The sequence below is a fragment of the Herpailurus yagouaroundi genome, unplaced genomic scaffold (genome assembly GCF_014898765.1).
Source record: "Herpailurus yagouaroundi ecotype Mexico unplaced genomic scaffold, PumYag 188, whole genome shotgun sequence".
Lineage (NCBI taxonomy): Eukaryota > Metazoa > Chordata > Mammalia > Carnivora > Felidae > Herpailurus > Herpailurus yagouaroundi.
The window spans coordinates 39,084,393-39,107,449 of record NW_024412419.1 but is presented as its reverse complement, the minus strand read 5'-3'; the positions used below and the strand labels follow the sequence as shown (position 1 = coordinate 39,107,449).

At 45.6% G+C, this 23,057-nt stretch overlaps 1 protein-coding gene across 2 annotated transcripts in view; it reads left to right on the top strand.

Annotated features, from left to right (window-relative positions):
* The window catches only part of RPIA (ribose 5-phosphate isomerase A), a 32,065-nt gene that overhangs the window by 4,860 nt on the left and 4,148 nt on the right, over nucleotides 1-23,057 (top strand). Inside the window, exons 2-8 of one of the 2 annotated variants that reach the window (XM_040496805.1) lie at nucleotides 4,098-4,158; nucleotides 5,790-5,845; nucleotides 13,702-13,761; nucleotides 16,081-16,145; nucleotides 17,586-17,654; nucleotides 18,387-18,528; nucleotides 20,743-20,842. In XM_040496805.1, coding sequence (XP_040352739.1) covers nucleotides 4,098-4,158; nucleotides 5,790-5,845; nucleotides 13,702-13,761; nucleotides 16,081-16,145; nucleotides 17,586-17,654; nucleotides 18,387-18,528; nucleotides 20,743-20,842 — 553 coding nt within the window. The remainder of the gene's footprint in view (nucleotides 1-4,097; nucleotides 4,159-5,789; nucleotides 5,846-13,701; nucleotides 13,762-16,080; nucleotides 16,146-17,585; nucleotides 17,655-18,386; nucleotides 18,529-20,742; nucleotides 20,843-23,057) is intronic. The other variant, XM_040496806.1, reaches the window with a different exon arrangement.

Genomic DNA, 23,057 nt, shown 5'->3' with positions numbered 1-23,057 from the left:
AGAAAAGCTGTACAAAAAACACAGAGCCTAGGTATACCCTAAGAGTGAAAAGCAGAGTTTTCTACCTTCAGTGACTTTTCAGGGACTAGTCACAGGCATCTTCAGGTTGGTGGCATCACAGGGAAACTTCAGGGGGGCACCAAGCCCACCATCTAGAGCCTCCCTGAAGTGAGCAGAAGGGGTAGAGTCCAAAGTAACCTTTAGGGTGATGCAGCCTGGCCAGGTCTGAGGAACCAGAGAGGGTCCCTCAGGATCATCTTGAGGGTCCCTCAAGAGGGTCCTTGGCTTCACACAGGATCAAAATCAAACTCAAGCTGGTAGGAAGTGAGAGCAGAGTTTATTGAATAGTGCGAGGGATAGATTATAGCAGACCTGAGTGTCTGGGAGACCCAGGAAGGACAGGAGAGAGACTCCCATTTTTGCTTGGGAGCCGGGGTTTTTATTGAGGACAGTGGCCCTGGGGTATGTGCCTCTCAGGCATTCCTGGAACTGGTCAAAACAAGGATGAGTGCAGGGTACCTCTGTGGCTCAATTGGTTGAGCATCAGACTCTTGATTTAGGCTCCCAGGGTTGTGGGATCGAGCCCCGTGTTGGGCTCTGCTGAGCGAAGAGCCTGCTCCTCTCTCTGCCCCTGCCCTACTCTCTAGCTCTTTCAAAAACCTAAAAATAAATAAAAATTAAATAAAAAAAGGATGAGTGCCCAGGTATTCCCCATAAGTCACTTATACCTATGCCCTGGAGCTAGGAGTCTCCGAAAACCCTTCATGATGACCCCGCACCATCAGTACTTAGGTGTTATCTATTGTGCTAGAAGACTAAAGATACCCTGAACTCCCTTACCTTTACAAGGAGGACATACCTTTATCGATACCATAAGGCATGTTTAGGGTGGGGGGGGGGGTGCAAGTCCTAGGGATGAGGTTGAAGTGGTGGTGGTGAGGGTCCAGAGCCGATGGCCAAGAATTCTTGCGATGTCTTTGGTGCCAAGGTGCCTTTGTTAAAACATGGGGACAGGACCGGTGGGCCAAAGAGCTGCTCTGGGGTTCGAACTGATTATATACCTGGGAGTTTGGGGGAGGGTGTGTGTGTAAAGGCAGTGGGAAGTTCTCAGACTTTCATATGCTGATGAAGACTCAAGATACTGGAGGCCTTGCTTTTGTTGAGCTAAAGTTATTTTTCCCTCTAGCAAAGTATTAATGTTAAGACCATGGGGAGTTCCCGGAGGAATGTTTTACTCTGCCTATCTCAAGTATTTGTCAATGGGCTGCAGGTTATAAAGAAATTTAATTTTATCTACATTTTCTTGCCATTGTTCCCCACATCACTATGGAGGGGGAGGGTGATGTTAGGGTTTCGGGAAGCTGAGTCTGTAGGTTTCGGGAGATTGCATTTTTTCTTGTAAATCATTAAAACAGTTGCAAACTGATGGAGACCCACGTCCTGCACGACTGTGATCTCGGTCAGTTTGTTTTTCCCTTTGCTTTGGTCTTGGGCGGCCAGAAGTGCCTGAGGAGTGTCACATATCCCACCTGGAGAGAGGGGTCTGGGGTGTTAGCTTGTGCTTTGCCCTTGGCTTGTCTTTGGCTCCCTCATCACTAGCAAGAATAGAAGCAGGAAAAAGCGAAAAAGCAGGGTTCCCCCCCCCCCCCCATGGGGTCTCTTCAGTTTCCCTGTCTGAAGGGGATGGCAGACGTTTTGAAATAGGGAACGACATCAGCATCCGTCCACTTGATACCAGAAGGTCCCTATTTTGCACAAGGCTGCCTCAGTACGGGAAGAGGGTGAAGCTTAGTTAGGATTATGAGAAAGAGTCTTCACCAGCAGTAGGGACAATGGGTAAGAGTGCTGTGAGTACAAAGGACAAGAAACAGGCCTCAGGAGCCTGCTATCCTAAGAAAGGGGGAGAATCCCTGTGAGCAGACGAGGGGCAGAGTAGGGGCCCAGCTGGGGTCAGTTAGACCACAAACAGCAAAACAGGGTCAGGGTACTACAGTCAGGAACTAATGTGGAGCTCACTCAGTTCCTAAGCAACTTCCTGCCAGACTAAGGCAAAACAGCTGGAAACCAGAGCAAAAGCTACCATTCATTAAGCGCTTACCGAGAATATTTATTAAATGTTAATATAAGTCAAATCTCACAACAATCCCTTGTGACCTCAACCCTAATTATCTCCACTTTAGGGAAGAATTTAACACCATAAGGCAAAATTTAAGGAAACGAGCAAAAGACATTACTAAATATCCTTTCTTTGGAATGGCCTTCCACTAGGCCGTTTACAACTCTGTGGAGAGACCTTTAACTTGTAGAACGCTCTTAATGCATGTAATTTTTGTTCATAGAAATGCAAATTTTATGAGAGTCAACTGATTATTATCCTAAGACTCTTGTAAATTCATTTCAACATTTCTTGACTGCATATGAATTTCGGTTCTAGGGTTTTTCCTGTGGACAGGTTGTAACATCTTTTCCCATTCACTCATTAATTTAATGAGCTAAATGAAATCTATGACCTATTCATTTTATATTGACATAAGTCTCGTGATTTTCTTTTTTTTTTTTTTAATAATCTTTTCACAATATCAGTTACCTCCTACATAACCTTACTTTGAATAAGCAACTTCAGGAAGTTCAGTATGCTGAAATATTTTGTGTCAAATTTCTTAGAGTTCCAGCAACTGATTAACAACTCATTGTGCAAGGGGAAGCCCAGAGTGAAAATTTTTTGGCTGTAAATGATGAAGTTTTGGGGTGATGGTGGGATGGTCCGTAGCCGATGGCCAAGAAAGAATTCTTGAAGAGGTCTTTGGAGCAAAAAGGTGATTTTATTAAGGCACGGGGACAGGACCCTATGGACAGGAAGAGCTGCACTGGGGTCATGACAGGTTACTCACTATGTATGTGTATATGTGTGTGTGTGTGTGTGTGTGTGTGTGTGTGTATACATATATGTGTGTGTGCGTATGTGTATGTATATATATACATAGGGATATAGAAGTCTCTAAGGGATTTTGGAAGCAAGGTTTCCAGGACCTTGAGAGGCTACCTGTTAGCTAGGGAAATGCCATTTTTTACTATTTCGTAAAACCTCAGTCATGAGACCTTTCAGATGTATATCGGTAGGCAATAAGTTCAGAGTATGATTGCCAGCGTATATCTTGGGGTGCTTGAGATTAAGGAAGTAGACTTACAGGTTCCTGAAGGTTGGGACAATGTTCAGCCAAGGTTCTCTTTTGTTCCTAGCAAAGTGCCATCATGGAGACAGTTGAGCTCCTAGAGGGGGTTTACTCTGCCAGTTTCAAGGACTTGTCAATGGACTGTAGGCAGTAAGGGAGTTTAATTTTTCATTTGCCTTAGTTTCCCACATCACCATGGCAAGCACTTAAACCCCTTTCCTTTGTTCTTGGGTAGCCAGCAGTGTCCAGGGAATATCACACATATTTCCACCCTGGGGGGCGGGGGGTGGTGGCGGTGCCAGCCTGTATTTTGCCCTCAGCTTACCCCATGTTCCCTCATCAATGAGCAAGACAACAGGCCCCGAATTAAGTCACTTGTGTTAAGCCTGTATCACCAAAAGAAGATTTAATTACATTTTCAACCCTCCCAGAAATGGAATGTTCTGTTAGTCCATCAGGAATTGTCTGATGGGCACTAGTTAGGTAATCTGCCTGAGTGGCCCTTACTGTCCCCTAAGGAAAAGTAACCTGGCAATAACCAGTCTGCTGTTTTGCCTGCTGTGACTTCCTTGTTCACACTTCCTTCTGGCTGTAAAAGTCTTTCATTTCGTGTAGCTCCTCGGAGCCCCTTTCTGTCTGCCAGATTGAATGCGGCCTGACTTGCTCAAATAAATTCTTAAAATTTTTAATGTGCCTCAGTTTACCTTTTTAACAGGAGGAAATGGTGATGTTAGTGTCAGATGAGAGTAGAAGGAGCTGTTGATAAACTGCCATGGGCACTAGGCTAAAGTACTCTCAGTTGGTTCTGTTCAGTGCTTATGTTGCTGTCAAATGGGCACAGCACCTTGATCTAGGAAGTGGGCTAAAGAGGGCGTCACATATGGTATTAATGAGTTTTTGTTTTTCCTCTCCTTTTTTTGGCAGAATAACCAAGTGCTGGGAATTGGAAGTGGCTCTACAATCGTTCATGCTGTACAGCGAATAGGTATGCTCTTGGGCTGTCTGGATGTTTTGTGGGGGCCACAGGGATGAGGATGTGGAAGAGGGGGATGGAGGGGGCACAGCATTGGCACCTGCCCAGCTCTGCTCTTCTGAGAGGTATTCTTGGGCCTCTTCAGCCAACTTTGGGGGATGCCCTGGCTTTGTTTACTTTGCTCATGTGGAGGGTAGGAGCTGATTTAGGAGGAGATCTCAACAGAATTTTAATCCTCGTCAGTGGTCCTGTGTGTGGCCCCTGGGGCCTTGAAGCAAGGCTTCTAAAGCCTTTGGGTCCCTCAGTTAATTTCAGGTGGACAAACTGAGCTCAGAACAGGCTCGCCTGTCCGTGACCCTGGAGTGGATATGAGGCACCCAGAGTTGGTGGCTCCTTCCTGCAGGTACTGGCTTACTGATTAGGGTGTCTCTGAGCTTAGGAAAGGCTCTGGAATTATCAGCCCCTGTGGCTGCTCAACAGGTTTTACTGCCCTGCTTTTGTTTGTTAAAACAAAGCCGAGGAGAGACTTGCCTGAATGCTGATTGTTTCTTCTAGGTGCCAAGGCGGGGGCAGTGCTCAGGAGACAAAGTCCAGGAACACTTTGTCTTTAAATTTTTTTTTTTTCAACATTTATTTATTTTTGGGACAGAGAGAGACAGAGCATGAACGGGGGAGGGGCAGAGAGAGAGGGAGACACAGAATCGGAAACCGGCTCCAGGTTCTGAGCCATCAGCCCAGAGCCTGACACGGGGCTCGAACTCACGGACCACGAGATGGTGACCTGGCTGAAGTCGGACGCTTAACCGACTGCGCCACCCAGGCGCCCCAGCACTTTGTCTTTAAAAGAGTGGCTGTGGTGCTGGTGTGATGGCTTCTGGAATCCTTATTGCCTTAACACGGGCTTTTGTGTTACATACCTTTCTACCTTACCATTGAGTGTGTGGAGGATTGCAGGGCAAAGGAATTACTGTGCATTTCATAATAGTGGCTTCTGAACCTCCTATGATGCAGACCCAATGAGTCAAAAGATTGGAGCTTTTAATAAGGTAGTTTTTTCTTAAGATCCCCCCCCCTCACCGAAATGCACAAATCCAAAAAGAATAACTAAACCCTGGTTTAACTGCCCTCTGGTGGCCTATAAATGATTATATGTTTTATGCGTGTAAAGTTCTCTTTTTTCTGTGAGAGGCAATATAAGGAAGTAGTTAAGACTGGAGCTAGCTGGACTGCATGGGATATCAGCTCTGCCACCTGTTAGTGATAAAACTACCCAGTGACTTTACCTCTCTGTGCCTCCGTTTCTTCATCTGTAAAGTGGGAATAATAATTGCAGCTTACCTTTGGGTTGTTAGGATGAAAAGATTTCACATGTACAAAAAGTCTTTGAATATTGCCAGGTACGTAGTAGTAGCAAACACCTGACATGGCTCTATTCGTAGTTAGTATTTACTCCTGTCCCTGTCTTGTGTGTGCGATGTGTGTTCACAAACTTTCTCACCAAGGCTGGGAACACAGAATGAAAGGCGGCTGTCAGTGGGGGAATAGACCTTTCCTTTTCTGTTGGATCTGAGCAGATGTGCACCTGACAAGAAAAATAAAGTGAGGAGAGTGAAAAACCACCAACATGGCTTTTGTCTCCACAGCTGAAAGAGTGAAACAAGAGAATCTGAACCTTGTCTGCATTCCCACCTCCTTTCAGGTATGTCCTGCTTTCCATTCTGCATCTTGGCACTTGGCTGCTGAATTTCTGGGTCCTGAGGACATGGAGGTGTGGCTTTGGGTTGTGTACCAGGGTTGCTGTATAGGTGGGGGAGCCAGGAGCAGGAGAGGAGTTTATTTTCTGAGGATTGCTCCTTAGAAGTGTGGCCTTAGACACATTCACGTACTCACTCTGAATATTTGAGTGTATCCTGTGGCAGCAAAGTGTAGTATATGCAGAGTTTTAAAACTCTTAGCTGGTTGGGTATTTGCTCTAGTATCTGGAAACGACATGCTTTTCTTGCTATTTAAAATTTTTTTTCAACTTTGTGTAATAATTCTCCACGGAATGGATGAATGGAAGTGGGTGTTTGCTGGTTTTTTAATCTCCTTGCTCCCCAGTTCGCAGGCAGCTTTCTCTCCTAATCCTCCAGTACAGTTACATTTTGGTGCAGCATTACTCAGTGTTTCCAGAGTTGTGATTGTCCAAACTACAGCTGAACTGTGTCCTGTGCTGTGATTATTCCTCCTTAACCTCCTTGCTACTTTGTTTTCCTGCAAGTGAAGTAAATGTTGCCTTTGCTTTTTTCATTTGCTTGGTTATCTATGTACACTTTACTAACTCGGGCCCAAGCTCTTACCCAGATGGGAAAATCTCACTTCTTTCTGGGTATTCCGCTCCATCCATCTCGTCTTGGCCGAGTCTCTGGGTCTTCGGGGTTGGTGACGTGTTACATAGCTTTGCAGTCAGGAACCTTCCTTCTCTTCTCCCCTTTTGGATTGCCCTGTTTCTTGGTCCTGTTTCCCCTCATTTCTCCCTCTGCTCCACCTCTTTTGTTTCCTTCGGTTTTGGTGAAGTATATCCTTTAGGAAGCTGTCTAAGTGTGTGGGATGCCAAGTTGTTGACAACTTTGGATGTCTGAAAACGTCTTTAAAAATTTTTGTTGTTTTAATTTTTATTTTACTTTTTTAGAGAGAGAGACAGAGAATATTAAGCAGGCTCCACACACAGCACGGAGCCAGATGCGGGGCTTAATCCTGTGACCCTGGGACAGTGATCTGAGCTGAAATCGAGAGAGGGATGGGATGCTCAACCCGGGGGCCCCTGAAAATGTCTTTATTCTAGGCTTTCTTGAAGTTGGTTATTTGACTTAGAGAATTATATACTAGATCTTTTCTGAGGAAGTTTGAAGGCATTTCTCTATTGTGTCATTTTCCATTTGTTGAGAAAGGAGTTTGATGCCATTCTGATTCTTGATCCTTTGTATGAAACCGGTTTTTTACACTCTCTGAACCCTTATACCCTGATATTATCTTTTCCTTGTGTCCAGTGTTCTGACATTTCACCATACTGTGTCTTAGTGTGGGGTTCGTTTTCATCTATTCTTCTGGGCACTTGCTGGGACATTTCATTCTGCAAACTCATACTCTTTAATTTGGGGGAGTTTTTTTTTCTATCATTCCTTTAATTTTCTTGCCTCTGTTTTCTGTGTTTTTTCTTTCTAGGATGTTTGTCTTATTCTTGGTGCTCGTGGCCTGTTTTGTCCTATTATCTTTTTAGTTTTGTCTTTTCTAACCCTTCTTAAAAAAAAAAAAGTTTATTTATTTTTGAGAGGGGTGGGGAAGAGGGGGAGAGAGAGAAGGAGACACAGAATTTGAAGCAGGCTCCGGGTTCTGAGCTGTCAGCATGGATCCCGATGCCGGGCTTGAACCCACGAGCTATGAGATCATGACCTGAGCCAAAGTCGGACGTTTGACTGACTGTGCCACCCAGGCTCAGCCTGATGACTTTGTTTTAACCTGATTACATCTGTGAAGACCCTATGTCCGAATAAGGTCACAATCTGAAGTACTGGGGGTTAGGACTCCAACCTGTTTTTTTTTTTTTTTTTTTCCAGGGGAACGCAGTTTGTCCCATAACTCATGTTAATGAGTGTGGGAAGCTCGTGTTGTTTGTGACTCTGATTTCCCTGTGTATGCAGGGCCACACTCACAGGGGACCCGTGTGGAGTTCAGTCAAAGATGGGGAGAAGGGAGAGTTGTAGGACTTGCAGATGGGAGCAGGTCCTACCCCTATGGTTCTTGAGGTCAGTGTACAGAGTTCTCCATGTTGTGGACAGGGGTACGGACTGTTTATTTTATTTATTTATTTATTTTTTAATTTTTTTTTTCAACGTTTTTTTATTTACTTTTGGGACAGAGAGAGACAGAGCATGAACGGGGGAGGGGCAGAGAGAGAGGGAGACACAGAGTCGGAAACAGGCTCCAGGCTCCGAGCCATCAGCCCAGAGCCCGACGCGGGGCTCGAACTCACGGACTGCGAGATCGTGACCTGGCTGAAGTCGGACGCTTAACCGACTGCGCCACCCAGGCGCCCCATCGGACTGTTTAAAGCTAGGGCAGATCCTGGCCAACAGGCACATGAAAAGATGCTCAACGTCGCTCCTCATCAGGGAAATACAAATCAAAACCACACTCAGATGTCACCTCACGCCAGTCAGAGTGGCCAAAATGAACAAATCAGGAGATTATAGATGCTGGAGAGGATGTGGAGAAATGGGAACCCTCTTGCACTGTTGGTGGGAATGCAGATTGGTGCAGCCACTCTGGAAAACAGTGTGGAGGTTCTCAAAAAATTAAAAATAGACCTACCCTATGACCCAGCGATAGCACTGCTAGGAATTTACCCAAGGGATACAGGAGTACTGATGCATAGGGGCACTTGTACCCCAATGTTTCTAGCAGCACTCTCAACAATAGCCAAATTGTGGAAAGAGCTGAAATGTCCATCAACTGATGAATGGATAAAGAAATTGTGGTTTATATACACAATGGAGTACTACATGGCAATGAGAAAGAATGAAATATGGCCCTTTGTAGCAACGTGGATGGAACTGGAGAGTGTGATGCTAAGTGAAATAAGTCATACAGAGAAAGAAAGATACCATATGGTTTCACTCTTATGTGGATCCTGAGAAACTTAACAGAAACCCATGGGGGAGGGGAAGGGGAAAAAAAAAAAAGAGGTTAGAGTGGAAGAGAGCCAAAGCATAAGAGACTCTTAAAAACTGAGAACAAACTGAGGGTTGATGGGGGGTGGGAGGGAGGGGAGGGTGGGTGATGGCTATTGAGGAGGGTACCTTTTGGGATGAGCACTGGGTATTGTATGGAAACCAATTTGACAATAAATTTCATATATTGAAAAAATAAATAAAAATAAAGCTAGGGCAGATCCTGTCCTTGTATTATTGCTTATTGTCTGGGAAGATGAGGGTCCCAGGGCTTGCAGAAGTTGAGGCGGGGCCTCCCAGCCATACACTTACTCATGGGGCTCCTTTCATGTGCTGGACTATTTGTTTATTTATTATTTATTTATTTTTTATGAATATAATTTATTGTCAAATAGGCTTACCTACAACACCCAGTGCATATCCCAACAGATGTCCTCCTCAATGCCCATCACCCATTTTCCCCTCTCCCCTACCCCCCCATCCACCCTCAGTTTGTTCTCTGTATTTAAGAGTCTCTTGTGGTTTGCCTCCCTCCCTCTCTGTTTGTAACTATTTTTTCCTCGTCCCCTCCCTCATGCTCTTCTGTTAAGTTTCTCAAGATCCACATATGAGGGAAAACAGTGATCTCTGTCCTTCTCTGACTGACTTATTTCACTCAGCATGATACCCTCCAGTTCCATCCACGTTGCTGCAAATGACATGATTTCATTCTTTCTCATTGCCAAGTAGTATTCCATTGTATATATAAACCACATCTTCTTTATCCATTCATCAGTTGATGGACATTTAGGCTCTTTCCATAATTTAGCTATTGAGAGCGCTGCTATACACACTGGGGTACCCATGCCCCTAGGCATCATCACGTGCTGGACTTTGGATGGGAACTGGGATGGATGGCTGCTGGTGGTGGTGGGGAGACAGAATTCAGTTGGACATGGTGATCACTGAGGATATGCTTAGTATCATAGGGATGTGAGGCTCCTATGCGTGGGAGGTGTTAATCATCATCTCCAGTGCCCAGTGTGGTGCCTGGCTTTTAGGCACTCTGTACGTGTTTGTTGGATGAATTAATGCTACATTTACGTGGGTCATTATTTGTAATTAAATGGTAGAGAAGTAGAGATAATGTGCCTTTTAGAGGAAGGAGAGCCTACTCCTTGCCCAGGGAATTGGGGAGGGCTTCCTGGGAAGGATGACATTTGAGTTGGTCACGTGGGGCAGGAGTTTGGGAGAAGGTAGAGGAGGAATGCCAAGACCTCAAAGAACTCCTTTTAAAATTGTTATCGTTAATAGCATGTTATTATATAAGATGACTTCAATTCCGTTTATAAATGGGCCTGTCCTCTCTGCTTCTTGTTCTTTTACCATTCTCTCTGTTTTCCTTTCCTTCTGACTCCCTTCTTAGTCCCTAGGTAAGAGAGGAAGGCAGGAGACTATTTCTGGTCTTCACTCTGTCCCTAACTTACACTGTGACCTCTCTGGGCATCCATTTCTTCCTTAAAACAGGGGTTTGCGCTAGGTAATTCCTAGAATGAACTCAGAATGATTGCTTATTTACCCAACTATTGGCTCAAATGATGCTAACTGCTGTAGGGTGGCAAGAGTATGTAAAATGTGCTCTCTCATACTCTGATTATAATCTAGATGGACAAAGAAGACATCCTCATGGAACATTTGCACTGTCCAGTGGTGCAAGCAGTCTTTGAGCTTAGGAAATGGTGAATTAAAATGATATATTTGTATAGGACTTTTTCCTTAGGAATCCTGGTAGACCAGTTTCCTCACATCCAGTTTTTTTATGTTATATATCTGAATGCAGTTTAGTATTTCTAAAGTACATAAGATTAATAGGAAATCATAGTACATCACACAGTTTTATTTGCATGGTAGACTATCACATTGAACTCTGTGCAGTTTGTATCATTTTTCTAACACCATCTGTATTCAATATCTGTTGCTATGGAACCAATTACTCCCAAATTTAGCAACTCAACAGCAAACATTTATTATCTCGTAGTCGCCAAAGGTCAGGAATCCGCAGTGGTTTAGCTAGGCGGTTCTGGCTTCGGTCTCTCATGAGGTTACAGTTAAGCTGTTGGCCAGGGCTGCGGTCATCTCAAGACTCAGCTGTGGTTCCAGGCTCAGTCATGTGGGTGTTGCAGGCCTTCATTCTTCACAGGCTGTTTCGGAGAGGCTCTGTTAGTGTCTCCAGGACATGGCAACCTTTTCCCCTGCTGTGTGTGATAAGAGAGGGGGCAGAGGGAGGAGGGAGAGATCTTGCTAGAGCATGCCACCCTTACCTACTCCCCGGCATTCTTTATAAACCAATCTCAGAAGTATCTGCATTGCTTCTGCTGTGTGCCATTGGTCCCGCAGACCAACCCTGGGACTCTGTGGGCAGGGATTATCCAAAGGCATGAAGACCAAGAGGTGGGATGGTCATCTCAGAGGCTACCTTCCAGATTTCCCCCTTGTTCTTATAGCTTTAGGGTCTGGAATTAGAATGGTTTCTCAGCGCTACTTTTGGAGAAATCTAGGAACTGAGGAATAATTCTGCGATACCATGTTTATTGTATTCTCCCTTCATTATGTATTTATTTTGAGATACAGAGCAAGAGAGATCAGGGGAGGGGCAGAGAAGGGGGGAGAGAGAGAGAGAGAGAGAGAGAGAGAGAGAGAGAGAGAATCCCAAGAATCGATGCTGGGCTCAGGAGATTGACCAGGGCTGAAATTAAGAGTCAGACATTTAACCGACTGAGCCACCCAGGCTCCCCAGAATCATGGAGTTATTTTTGTTTTGAATTTGCTACTTTCAGTCAGTGTTTTATTTTAGCTTTTTATATGGAAATTTTCATACCTCAAAAAGGATAAAGAACCACATAATGAACTTTCATGTGCCCATCATCCAGTTTTAGTAATCACCAATTCATGGCCAATTTTTTTTATCTGTACCCCATTCTCCTCTACCTTGGCTATTTTTTTAAGTTTATTTTTGAGAGAGAGAGTTGCATGTGTGCGTGCAGGCAGAACAGGGGCAGAGAGAAAGGGAAAGAAACAATCCTAAGCAGGCTCCATGCTGTCAGCATAGAACCCAGTGTAGGGCTCGATCCCATGAACCATGGGTTCAGGGTTTAAATTTCCCCTTGTTTATCTTATTGTTTAAAAATATTTTTTTATAGTTTGTTTGATTAGGATCCCAACAAGGCCCATATATTGCAAATTCCAGGATCTTTTTGGTTTGACTCTTAGGATTTTGGATTTGAAGATTGACATTGGTCATTTCATCCATCCCAAGAAAACTTGTCAAGGGTCATGTGGCTGGTTCATTTAAGATTAGAGTTAAGACCTTCTGATTCTTAATCTCAGGTGCTTTTCATTTTAAACAAAATATTTTCAAGACATGCCTTTGGGAGAAAGTTTTTTTTATCCTTTGGTCCCTCTGCTTATGGTAAGCAATGACATGAATACAGATCCTTATCACTTGGATTTGGGTGGTCATACTTGAAGATTCAAGGTGTATTTATTCCAGCTATAAATCCCACTCAGGGCCATGTGGTAGCAGTAATCACTGCTCTCTTGTTTTTGGTCAGCCTCTTTGAAAGGTTATTATGAGGCACGTCTATAAAGTAAATCCCAGGTCTTTCCCAGTGTGGTGTTCTCCATTTGCTGAGCTCTTCACTTAGCCATTCTGGTCATCCTGCCTTTAATACACTCTGCGGAGTGGATATATTCTTTGGCTTATTTTTTAGTTTTAAACATTTTTTTAAGTTTATTTATTTTGAGAGAGAGCAGACACATGTACATGCAAGTGGGTGTGGAGCAGAGAGAGAGAATCCCAAGCGGGCTCTGAGCTGTGAGCGCAGAGACTGACATGGGGCTTGATCGCAGTAACTGTGTGAGATCATGACCTGAGCTGAAATCAAGAGTCGAGTGCTTAACTGACTGAGATGCCCAGACACCCCTTTTGCTTATTTTTATTCAACATTATAGCCTGGAAATCACTCTATCCATTCAGTTCCTTTTTTCGGAAGTTTTTTTTTGTTTTGTTTTGTTTTTTTAAATTTTTTTTTTCAACGTTTTTTTTAATTTTATTTTTTGGGACAGAGAGAGACAGAGCATGAACGGGGGAGGGGCAGAGAGAGAGGGAGACACAGAATCGGAAACAGGCTCCAGGCTCCGAGCCATCAGCCCAGAGCCTGACGCGGGGCTCGAACTCACGGACCGCGAGATCGTGACCTGGCTGAAGTCGGACGCTTAACCGACTGCGCCACCCAGGCGCCCCTTTTGTTTTTTTTTTTAATACTGTATTACCATAAGCTTTAGGAGTCCATGGCATTGTCTTTTTTTAAACTTCTTTATGTTTTAGAGTGTGAGTGGGGTAGGGGGTGGAGGGGTGGAGAGAGAGAGAGAGAGAGGGTGGGAGGGAAGGAGAGAGAGGGAGAATCTTAGCAGTGTCCACACTCAGCGTGGAGCCACATGTGGGGCTTGAGCCCATGACACTGGGATCGTGACCTGAGCCGAAATCAAGAGTTGGATGCTCGACCAACCCAGCCACCAGGTGCCCCCATGGCATTGTCTTAAATAGCAGATCACGGAGGAGGAACTCTTAGCCTGGCACTGGCGATCTTCACTGTATGCTTTTTGCCTTCTTCTGGCTCCCGGGACGAATTAACTTAGTTTTGCCATTCATAAAGCTGTGTTTCCTACTCTTAGTGGGCACAGTTGGGTTTGGGAGAGAGCCTTGGTTGGGACTCCGTGTCTGACACTTAAATCCAAAAGAATCCTGACAATCTTTGCCACGTGCTCAGAGTAAATGACTGTGGGTGCTTTTTCTTGTCCTCCATAGGCCCGTCAGCTCATCTTGCAGTATGGCTTAACTCTCAGTGACCTGGACCGACACCCAGAGGTAAGAGAGTTGGGCTGCTTTGCTTTGTCTTTCGGTCTCCTTTTTTAAGGCTGTCCCTTGTTCATGGACTCAATATCTTGTTGAGTCTTGGAGAAAGGTCAGTGAGTCATGCTAGATTTTCTCCTGGGAATTTGAATGTTAAATCTGGCTGAGGTCACTAGAGGAGAGGTTGTTAGTTTCCAGTACATTCCCTGTGGTTAACCCTGAGGGCTCAGTATGAGTGTGGTGAGGGGGTACTGGACAAACCCTGGGTGGATCCAGGGCTTCCTGTGGTCCTAGTACAGAAGTGTAAGAGCCCGTGAAGCTTACCACTAAGTGGAGATAAGAAGTAATCTTCTGAGGCAGCCACGGACATTTGAAAACAGATTACAGTTAGGTGTTATGTTACAGCAAAGGTGGTTAAACACAGAGGAGACTGAGTTGATGAGAGTGAGCAGCATACTCACAGTTAGCATTTACTGAGCCCTGCCTGTGCGCCAGGTATGGTGCTAAGCGCTATGCCGATATTAAACTACTTAACCTCCAGTAGTCTTGAGGGTGCATACCATCATTATCCCATTTTACGGATGTGAAAAAGACACAGAGGACAAGCCATTTGCCAGAGCCACACCTTTTGTAACTGGTAGAGAGCTTGAATGTGAATTCGGATGCTTCTGGCTCTGGAGCAGTGCTCCTTAGAAGGGTTTTGTGGGGAGAGGTAAAGTTTGAGCAGAGCTTGAAGGCGAGGTGGCCAGGGCAGGAGACGGCGTTCCAGAGAGGAGTAGATGGGAGCCACGGGAGCAACTCCAGGCCGGCCCGTGGCATACATGGACAGTGCCCAGGCTGGCTGGGGTGGCAGGGACTGAGTGAGTAGAATACGTTGGCGCACAGTGGAAGCGGTTGGATCGGGAGAGTGGGGAGGGGGGTTATGGCAGCTCGCAAACCAAACTGCAGAGTGGGGCTCGATGGTCTACTAACCTGTGTCGTCCTGGTACCTGTGGGCCTCCGAGGGCTTAGTAGGAACCATGGGAAGGGCTTGTTGGGGGATTTCTGTGGGCAGAGCGGGGCACCGTGTGAATTCGCGTTCCACACTGTGAGGAGAGCCGTGTGGGCCGAAGGCGGGCCTGCGGCTCCTGCAAAGAAGGCTGCGGCCTTCCAGGCCCCAGAGAGTCGCCCTGGCGTGGCCTGGCCCTCGGATCCGCGCGGGGCAGGGAGAAGCGGTGCAGGCTGTCTCTTCAGACCAAGGGCAGGATCTGTGAACGGGTGGAAGCACGGTGCCGCTGAAGCTCTGTAGGCTCTCCGCCTGTGCCAGGCCAAGCAACTTGAACTGATTTGTACCCTGAGGGTTTTTTGTACTGGTCTTTTAAATAACCATGCTTAACACTCCCACCTTGTTCATGCGGAGGTCAGTAGTGAAGAGAAGTGCATAGCTTCCTTGATTTTACATTTCAAAAGATAAATGAACCCATTTTGCCCCTGACTGCTCTTGGGGTTGGTGGTGGAGTTTCCTAATGGTGGCAGTGGACAAGCCCTGACAGTTGCTTTGGGGGGGGTCACAGTGGGGGTGCCTCAGGTAGTGTCCAGTTGCGGATCATGTCCAATGTGTGTCAGCTTTAAAACTATACGTTGGGTTTTCTGTGTCTGTTTGAAACTGTCTTTCTTTTTGTCACACTAGTATGGAGACTTCTGAGTCAGCGTTTCTCAGCCTTTTTTCTGCTGCCCCCTCCAGTGAAGTTTTAAGTTTCTTTGAAGATGTTTTATTTATTTTTGAGAGAGAGACAGAGTGCGAGCCAGGGGAGGGGCAGAGAGAGGGAAACACAATCCGAAGCAGGCTCCAGGCTATGAGCTGTCAGCACAGAGCCCAACATGGGGGCTCGAACCCATGAACCCCAGGATCATGACCTGAGCCAAAGTTGGATGCTTAACCGACTGAGCCCCCCCGCCCCCCCCCCCCCCCATGAAATTTTAATGCCACAGATGTACTGTGTATCTTTTTTTCTACTTGGGGGTGATGTCACCCATGTTGGGGTTGTGTGCTCTCAAATAATTCTAGCTCATCCACAGAGAAGCCCATCAATAAGAAAAGGCAGTGAAATGTCATGGGTAAAAGCGGGACCCAGTGTGGTTTCCAGGCCTCCTGTTTGTTTCCTGGTGACCCTAGTGGACTAGCTTAACCTCTCAGAGCCTCAGTTTCTTGACTGGTTAAATGGGAACAACTAAAAGTAGCTAATAGGGCTGCTAAAGATCGGATGAGCTATTCCATGTCCAAGCTTTGCACAGAGCCTTACCTCCCAAGGCTTTTAGTAGTTTCTTTGTCTTTCCTTCCTTCCCCCAATGCAGATCGACCTCGCAATTGATGGTGCTGACGAGGTAGATGCTGATCTCAATCTCATCAAGGGCGGTGGGTAAGTGTTGTGGGCACTTTCTTGCTGAAGAGTACCTCCCAGTTCATCCTTAGCAAAGCAAAGCAAATTGGAGGACAGAATAAACAAATTGCCACTGTAATGTATGCCAGCTTGTCTTCGTACTAGGAAGTTGATGGCATTTGGCTGTAGAGCCGGCTTGGCATTTCTAGTCGTGAGTAGCAGTCTGGTGACTAGGAACCTGGGCCTCTTTGGTGAGGTTATTCATCTTAATGGATTCTCTGTATCTACATTCTTCTGCTGATTCAGATTTTAAAAACTGTACAAATTAAGCCAAATATATTGTTGGGGCTAGATTATTAGGGCTGTGGGCAGGGGAGTGTGTGATCTTTGTTTTAAAGCTTCTCTTAAGCTCTGTGAGTGCTTGGTTATATATTTATTCATTCATTTGGAAAGCATTTCTTGGGTGTTTTTTTGTTTTGTATTGTTTGTTTTTTAAGATTATTTTGAGAGAGTGCGTGAACGAGCACTAGTGGGGGAGGGTCAGAGAGGGGGACAGAGGATCTGAAGTGGGCTCTGTGGTGACAGCAGAGAGCCCAACATGGGTCTTGAACCCACCAACCTTGAGATCATGACCTTAGCCAAAGTCAGACGCTCAACTGACTGAGCCACCCAGGCACCCCTGGGTGTTTCTTCAGTGTTGATTTGGAGGGAAGGAAATGGTGAGTTGAAGAAGGTGAAGGCCTGTTCTGCCAGTTCTTATAATCAAGCAGACTGTGGGGTGACACAGAATATGTTTAATATTTCACCGTGCTCGCTCTGCTTCATCACTCCCAAATGGCAGATAGTGGACAAGACAGGTTGTTCAAAGCTTGTCCTTCTCAAGTTATAGACCCTTCCATTCATGCCATGCTCAGATTCAGATGACTTTTCCCTGAGCACAGATGCATCTTAGATGGGATTGTGCCTGGCCTGAGTGGGAACCATTTCTCCCAGACACAGACAGGCTTGTGTTTTCATAGTGCATTTCTGAGCTCGGGCTGCCTTAACAAAATGCCATAGACTGGGTGGCTTCAACAACAGACATCTTTCGACAGTTCTGGAGACTCTGGCATGTTGTTGGCTGCCTTGTCATAGTGCCCTCACAGGGTGGAGAGAGAACAAGTGAGCTCTCTGGTGTCTCTTACAAGGACACTAATCCTGTCAGACCCAGGGCCCCACCTTTATGACCACATTTAGCCATAATTACTTCCTTAGAGGCCCCACCTTCCAAGTACACATCGGGATTTAGGGCTTCAATATATGAAATTTGAGGGGGACACAGTTCAGTTCGTTGCACAGCATGATGGAGTTGGGGATCTTCCTTTAAGAATCGAAAATTAAGTTTCTCATTAAGTGGATTTGGGTTTGTTGTATCTGACATTAGTTTTCAAATTGAGTTTGTGTCCTACCTTGTGTTCATTTGCCTCTTCCCATCCCCAGAGGCTGCCTGACCCAGGAGAAAATTGTGGCTGGCTATGCCAGTCGCTTCATCGTGATTGCCGACTTCAGGTACATTGTTCAGTGTTCTGAGCTGTCCACTGAGGAGGTAGATCAGACCCCAGGCCTCATCCCCATTTTATGGAGGAGCAAACAGAGAACTGGAAGGACTGTGTGACTTTCTGAGACTTGATGACTAGGACTTAGGGCCGTGTCTTGGATTTTGTTTTGTTTTCATGCTGAAGGTAGATACTGCTGTGTTATGTGTGCGTTGGAAGGAGGGGGAAACAGCTTAACCACTTGTCACTCTTGTGACAGGAGCACGTCCTCATGTACTACTCATTTGATCCTTGCAGGGAGCCTCAGAGGAAGGACAGGCCCTGCCCATGGGCAGTGACTCAGCACGCCCTGCTTCCTCTGGGCTCACACGTGACTTGTGTTGTGCATCGCCTTTGACCAGGCTCTCAGATTCTCCTTCAAGGAATCTGATAGAAGGCGCTTATGCTGAGCATGTTAATTAACAAGAAAATTGTATGTACTTACAAGATATTATAGTTGTAGAAAGAATATAAGTAATAAATACCTGTGTAATAGTCACAAGCCAGTCATAACCACTTTTAACATTTTTGTCATATTTACTTCAAATACCTCATTTTTTAAATAGTAAAATATAGCTAATATATTTGAAGCCCTGTGTTCTTGCCTCTGCTGACCTCTCTCGTCCTCTCATTGTGTCTGAATTCGGTTTTTATCTGTGTCATTGAGCTTATTTATATTTATTGTACTTTTTGACTTTCTTTTCAGAAAAGATTCAAAGAACCTTGGGGATCAGTGGCACAAGGGAATCCCCATTGAGGTCATCCCAATGGCCTATGTCCCAGTGAGCCGAGCTGTGACCCAGAAGTTTGGGGGCGTGATTGAACTTCGGATGGCTGTCAACAAGGCAGTAAGTGGCCAGGGAGGTTTCTCAAGGGCATTCCAGGCTCTCAGTGTGGGGTCCTTTTTGCTTCTGTTAGGACCTCTGTGCCTAGCCTGGGTAGTCAGCTTTTATTTATCTATTTTTAATCAGGTTATTGGTTTATTTTTAGAGTACTGGCTTTACCAGTTTCTATATTCAAACTCGTGTAGAGAAGACTACATTTAATGCGGTGCATATCCCCTGTACAAGTCGGGGAGTGATTCTTTCTGTCTGTCCTTTGGGGTCTGACGATCCTCAGGTGATCTGACCTTTGTACCTGTGGCCTGGACCATCGTGATTAACAGTGGCTAAAGATGGGCTTTGGGAAGCCCTCCACACCGGGCAGCAAGTTATTTTAGGTTTCATAGTGTCATTTTCTTTTTCTCCTCTTACTTTGTTCTGTTATTAAATGTGACAAGAAGTTGAGTTTCTTGGGGGATATGAACTCCTCTCTAGGAATATGCTTCAGAAACTTAGTCCAAAATGTTTCTCTTCAGCTTTTAGAGTGGGCTACATAGAACTTTTTTTTTCTCTTACACTTAAATAACCGAACAAGCAAAAGTGATAGCCCAAAAAATGAACTGTGATTATTGACATAAGTGTATAACAAGTTTGAAAGATACAGAAAACAAATTCTCTGTGACTCTTCTGTGATGAATTTTTATATTGGTGTGGTTTTTTTTCCTGGTGTTTTTGTGATGTTTTAAAAATCAGTCCCCTCCCCCTCCACCAAAAAAAAAAAAAAAATCAGTCCCTAATCCTAGTGGTTGTACAGAGCTCTGAGCGTGGTTCCCTTTGTAGCTGAAGAGCCTGGAGGAGACTGTTGGAGGTCCTCTGTCATGGCTGCCGTCACTCCAGACAAGAGCCCCAGCCTCCTGCCTTCGTGGGGGCTCCTCACGGAACTCCCACCCCTCTTCCTTCCATCGACAGGGAGGCCTAGTTTCCTTGCCTGTGACTGTAGGGTTCTGTCAACATTTGTGGTCCCAAATGCCTTCTAGTTTCCAAAGCTGTGGAGGAATTTTAGATTAAGTAACTAAAACGACCCCCTGTTCTGAATAATAGTAATTCATGGTAGCCGCACTTTCTGTTTTCATGGAGGTAAGTTTTATTTAATTATAAGGGAAAAGGAATTTATGGAATTAGGTAATTATAGTAAACATAAAGAGGAAGAGAAGGACAAAGAAAGGTTAATACATCAAATCGGGTACTCACAACATGCAGCCTTCTGGCTGGGGAAGCGCAGTGAACAGCCCGGTTGGAGTCCCGATTGAGGGTCCTGGGCAGAGCGTCCTCCTCTTGGGTGAGGCTTCCAACTAACTATTGCCACCAGGGCAGTAGAAATACCATCCATGTGTGATCTACACATTAAGTTTGTCTAAGTGCAGTTCTGAGCAAGCTGGGTTTTTTTTCTCTTGTCATATCTCACAATCTTAGGAGCCTGGGCATTTGTTTGTTCCTCTTCCCTCCCAGATCCACCAGGGGACCAGCCAGGTCTGGCTTCAGGAGGCATGGGAGGCTTATAAATCCCTCTTGGCATCAGGAACAGAAGGGCCAATTCTGATCCAGAAGCCAGATACAGAACACAAGCCAGCTAAGCCCCCCACGATTACGTATGTGCGGCTCTGGACAGAAATGCATGACGAGTCACACAAACAAGTTCTATGCAGAACATCCCCTGGGTTTTTTTGACCCCAGAACCCATTTCTGCTTCCTGTTTTGGTGGGAGCGCCTGCTTGGGGAAGCCATGGGTACGATAGCACTGCCTTATTTTGCATTACCCGGCGCTTAATGTGAAGCGGTGAGAATGTTGCATCCTGTTGATAGTCTGTTGCTGTAGTTTTTCATTCTAACAATAGTTGAGAATTATTGAACCCTTACTGTGAGCCCTCATTGCGGTAAATGCTTACCCATATGGTTTATACATAAGCTGCCTTATAAAGTATGTATCATTATCCCCTTTTTGTAGTTGAGGAATCTGAGGCTCACAGAAGTTGATGGCTCTTCTGAGCCTCCTCTATGCCTCTGCAGCTCTGATTCCAGAGCTCCTGCTCATTACTTCTTCATGGCACTGCCTTCTAGAAAGCAAGAGATGGGGGTACTGGTTGGAGTGGGTTCATTAAGATACTTGTATTTGGGCATCACCTTCACTTACCTGCCCACCTATATCTATATCCTTGGTAAATATGGAAAATTACCTTCTAGGGTCCCGTCGTGACAGATAATGGAAATTTTATCCTGGATTGGAAGTTTGATCGGGTGCATAAATGGAGTGAAGTGAACACAGCTATCAAAATGATCCCAGGTAACATGAGTGGTGTTTATCGAGCATAGACACCCAAGCACTTCGTGACTGTCCCCCACCTCTGGCTATAGGAGGCACGAATGGTGTGGGGTTTTGTAAGACTTGGTTGAAAAGAATTTCCTTTGTACCATGCTTGGAGTTTCTGACTTCACACCTTTGCTGCCCCCAGGAACAGTTCTTGCTTACCTAGCAGCTTTGTTGGTTGTGCATTTCACAACCCATTCCAACTGGGATAGGCCTGGAGCTGATGGAGTGTCAGAGGGGGGTTGAAATAACCACACCCCCTCTGGATAGAGCCTTCCCTTCCAGAAGCTTAACTGTAGCCTCTCTGATTTGTTGTGGGCTCTCTTCTTAAGCAGTGGGGAAAAATGACACCATTCACCCATACTCATTAATTACATACCACAGGCCAGGTGCTGTGCTGCATGTTACAGGGAATGCTCCCACTTCTAGAATATGACTCTTTCTCAAGGAAAGTTCATGTATACCTGGTTTGGAAAGCGGTGTGTGGCTGTGTAGAAGCCATGCCTACGGATAAGATAGAATGTGCTACATTTGCTGGAGAAATACCAGGAGTCTAGAGTGCACAGGGGTTGATTCCTTTGGAGAATGTGGGAAAGTCCCATGGGAGAGAGGTGGCTTTTGACCTCTGCCTTAGCGTAATCTAGACACTGCACGAAGTGTTTACAAACCCTCCAGTTGGCTGAGATAGTTAGAGAGGAGGACAGGGATCAGGGAAAGTTCAACGACTTGCCTAAGGGCTGCAGTGCCAAGAGGGGAGCCCTGAGTTGTTTTCCTCTAGACCCTGAAGCTTTAGTCCTTACTTCCTCAAGTGCCAGGTTGAGGAGGGGCATCTGTGACATGAACACTGGGGTGGGAGAGCCTCTACTGCTTGTAGCAGGGATCTGGGGCCCCGGGTAAGAAAGGCTGGGTGGGCAGTGTAGAAGGTAGTCATGTCCCCAGGCCAGAGGAGTATTGAAGGCCCCGGCGAGGGGATCAGATGGAGGAAGCAGATGTGAGAAATACCAATCATACGGTATTGAGAGACTAAGATTCTGACTGGGAATATTTCATGGCATAGCATATTTTTGGGCCAGAACTGGCTAATGGGGCAGGTAAGGTCAATTTAGCAGATTGTAGGAGCAGGCTGCCTGGATCAGGTTCCTAACCCAGCCTCACTCTGGCAGTGTGACCTTTGTGCAGTTAGTTAACGTCTCTGTGACTCATTTCTTCCTCTGTAAAAGAAGCTAATATTAGTGCCTACTTCAAAAGATTGTTGGATTAAATGAGTTAAAATGGTGCCTAGCACATAAGGGAGGGAGTGTTTGTTGAATGAATAAATCCCCAGGAAGAAAGGATAGTATTGTCACCATTAATTAAACATCCTAGATTTTAAGTTATCCATGCTATTTGGGAATGAAAATGGTGTGAATAAAAGCCATGTAATAAGGAGCCGAGTATTCTTACTGGAGTCTGTGGTTTTAGACTGACTATCTTTAAGCAGATTTATTAAGCACAAAAGATGAATTGAATTACGCTTATTCTCACTTAGTGTTCTCATTTAATGGAAGAAGTAATGAGCCAAGAGAGCAAGAGGAAAAGACGATGTAGAGGTCACTAGTCACTGTTAGTTAAAATGGGAGCGTTTGCCCCTGATGATAATGCAGATAGACCCAGGGGGCGGTATAGGAAGCCGCTCACTAGTGTGAGCTTTGTGCCCCTGCAGGTGGATTTCTTGCAGTGCCCACTAGGTAGCTCTGTTGCTCCTGCTCAGACCTTTCTTGGCTTACTGAGACCTGGAGCTGTCGTTCGTTTCTCCGATATTTGCCTTCTGCCTCATTAAGTAGAAGCTACAGCCTGGAGAAGTTCAGAATCTTAGTAGAAACTTAAACCAAAGAAAATGAGGAAAGAGAGGCTAGATGTTAAATTATTCAGTACGATGCCACCAGAAGCATCGATGTGGCTTGTTGCCTCCTCCCATTCTCTCCCCTTTTCCTCATCTGGTCTGTTACTGCTGGACTAAAAGCCAGGGAAGGGAAGAGGGCAGGTTTCCCTGTCTGCCCCTACCGCTCTGCCCTTGCCCGTGTGTGTGTGTGTGTGTGTGTGTGTGTGTGTGTGTGTGTGTGTGTGAGAGAGAGAGAGAGAGAGAGTGAGTGAGAGGGGACACTCAGAGGACAGCTGGACTGGTGCTTGGCTGCTCACTCGCTCTGTTGGC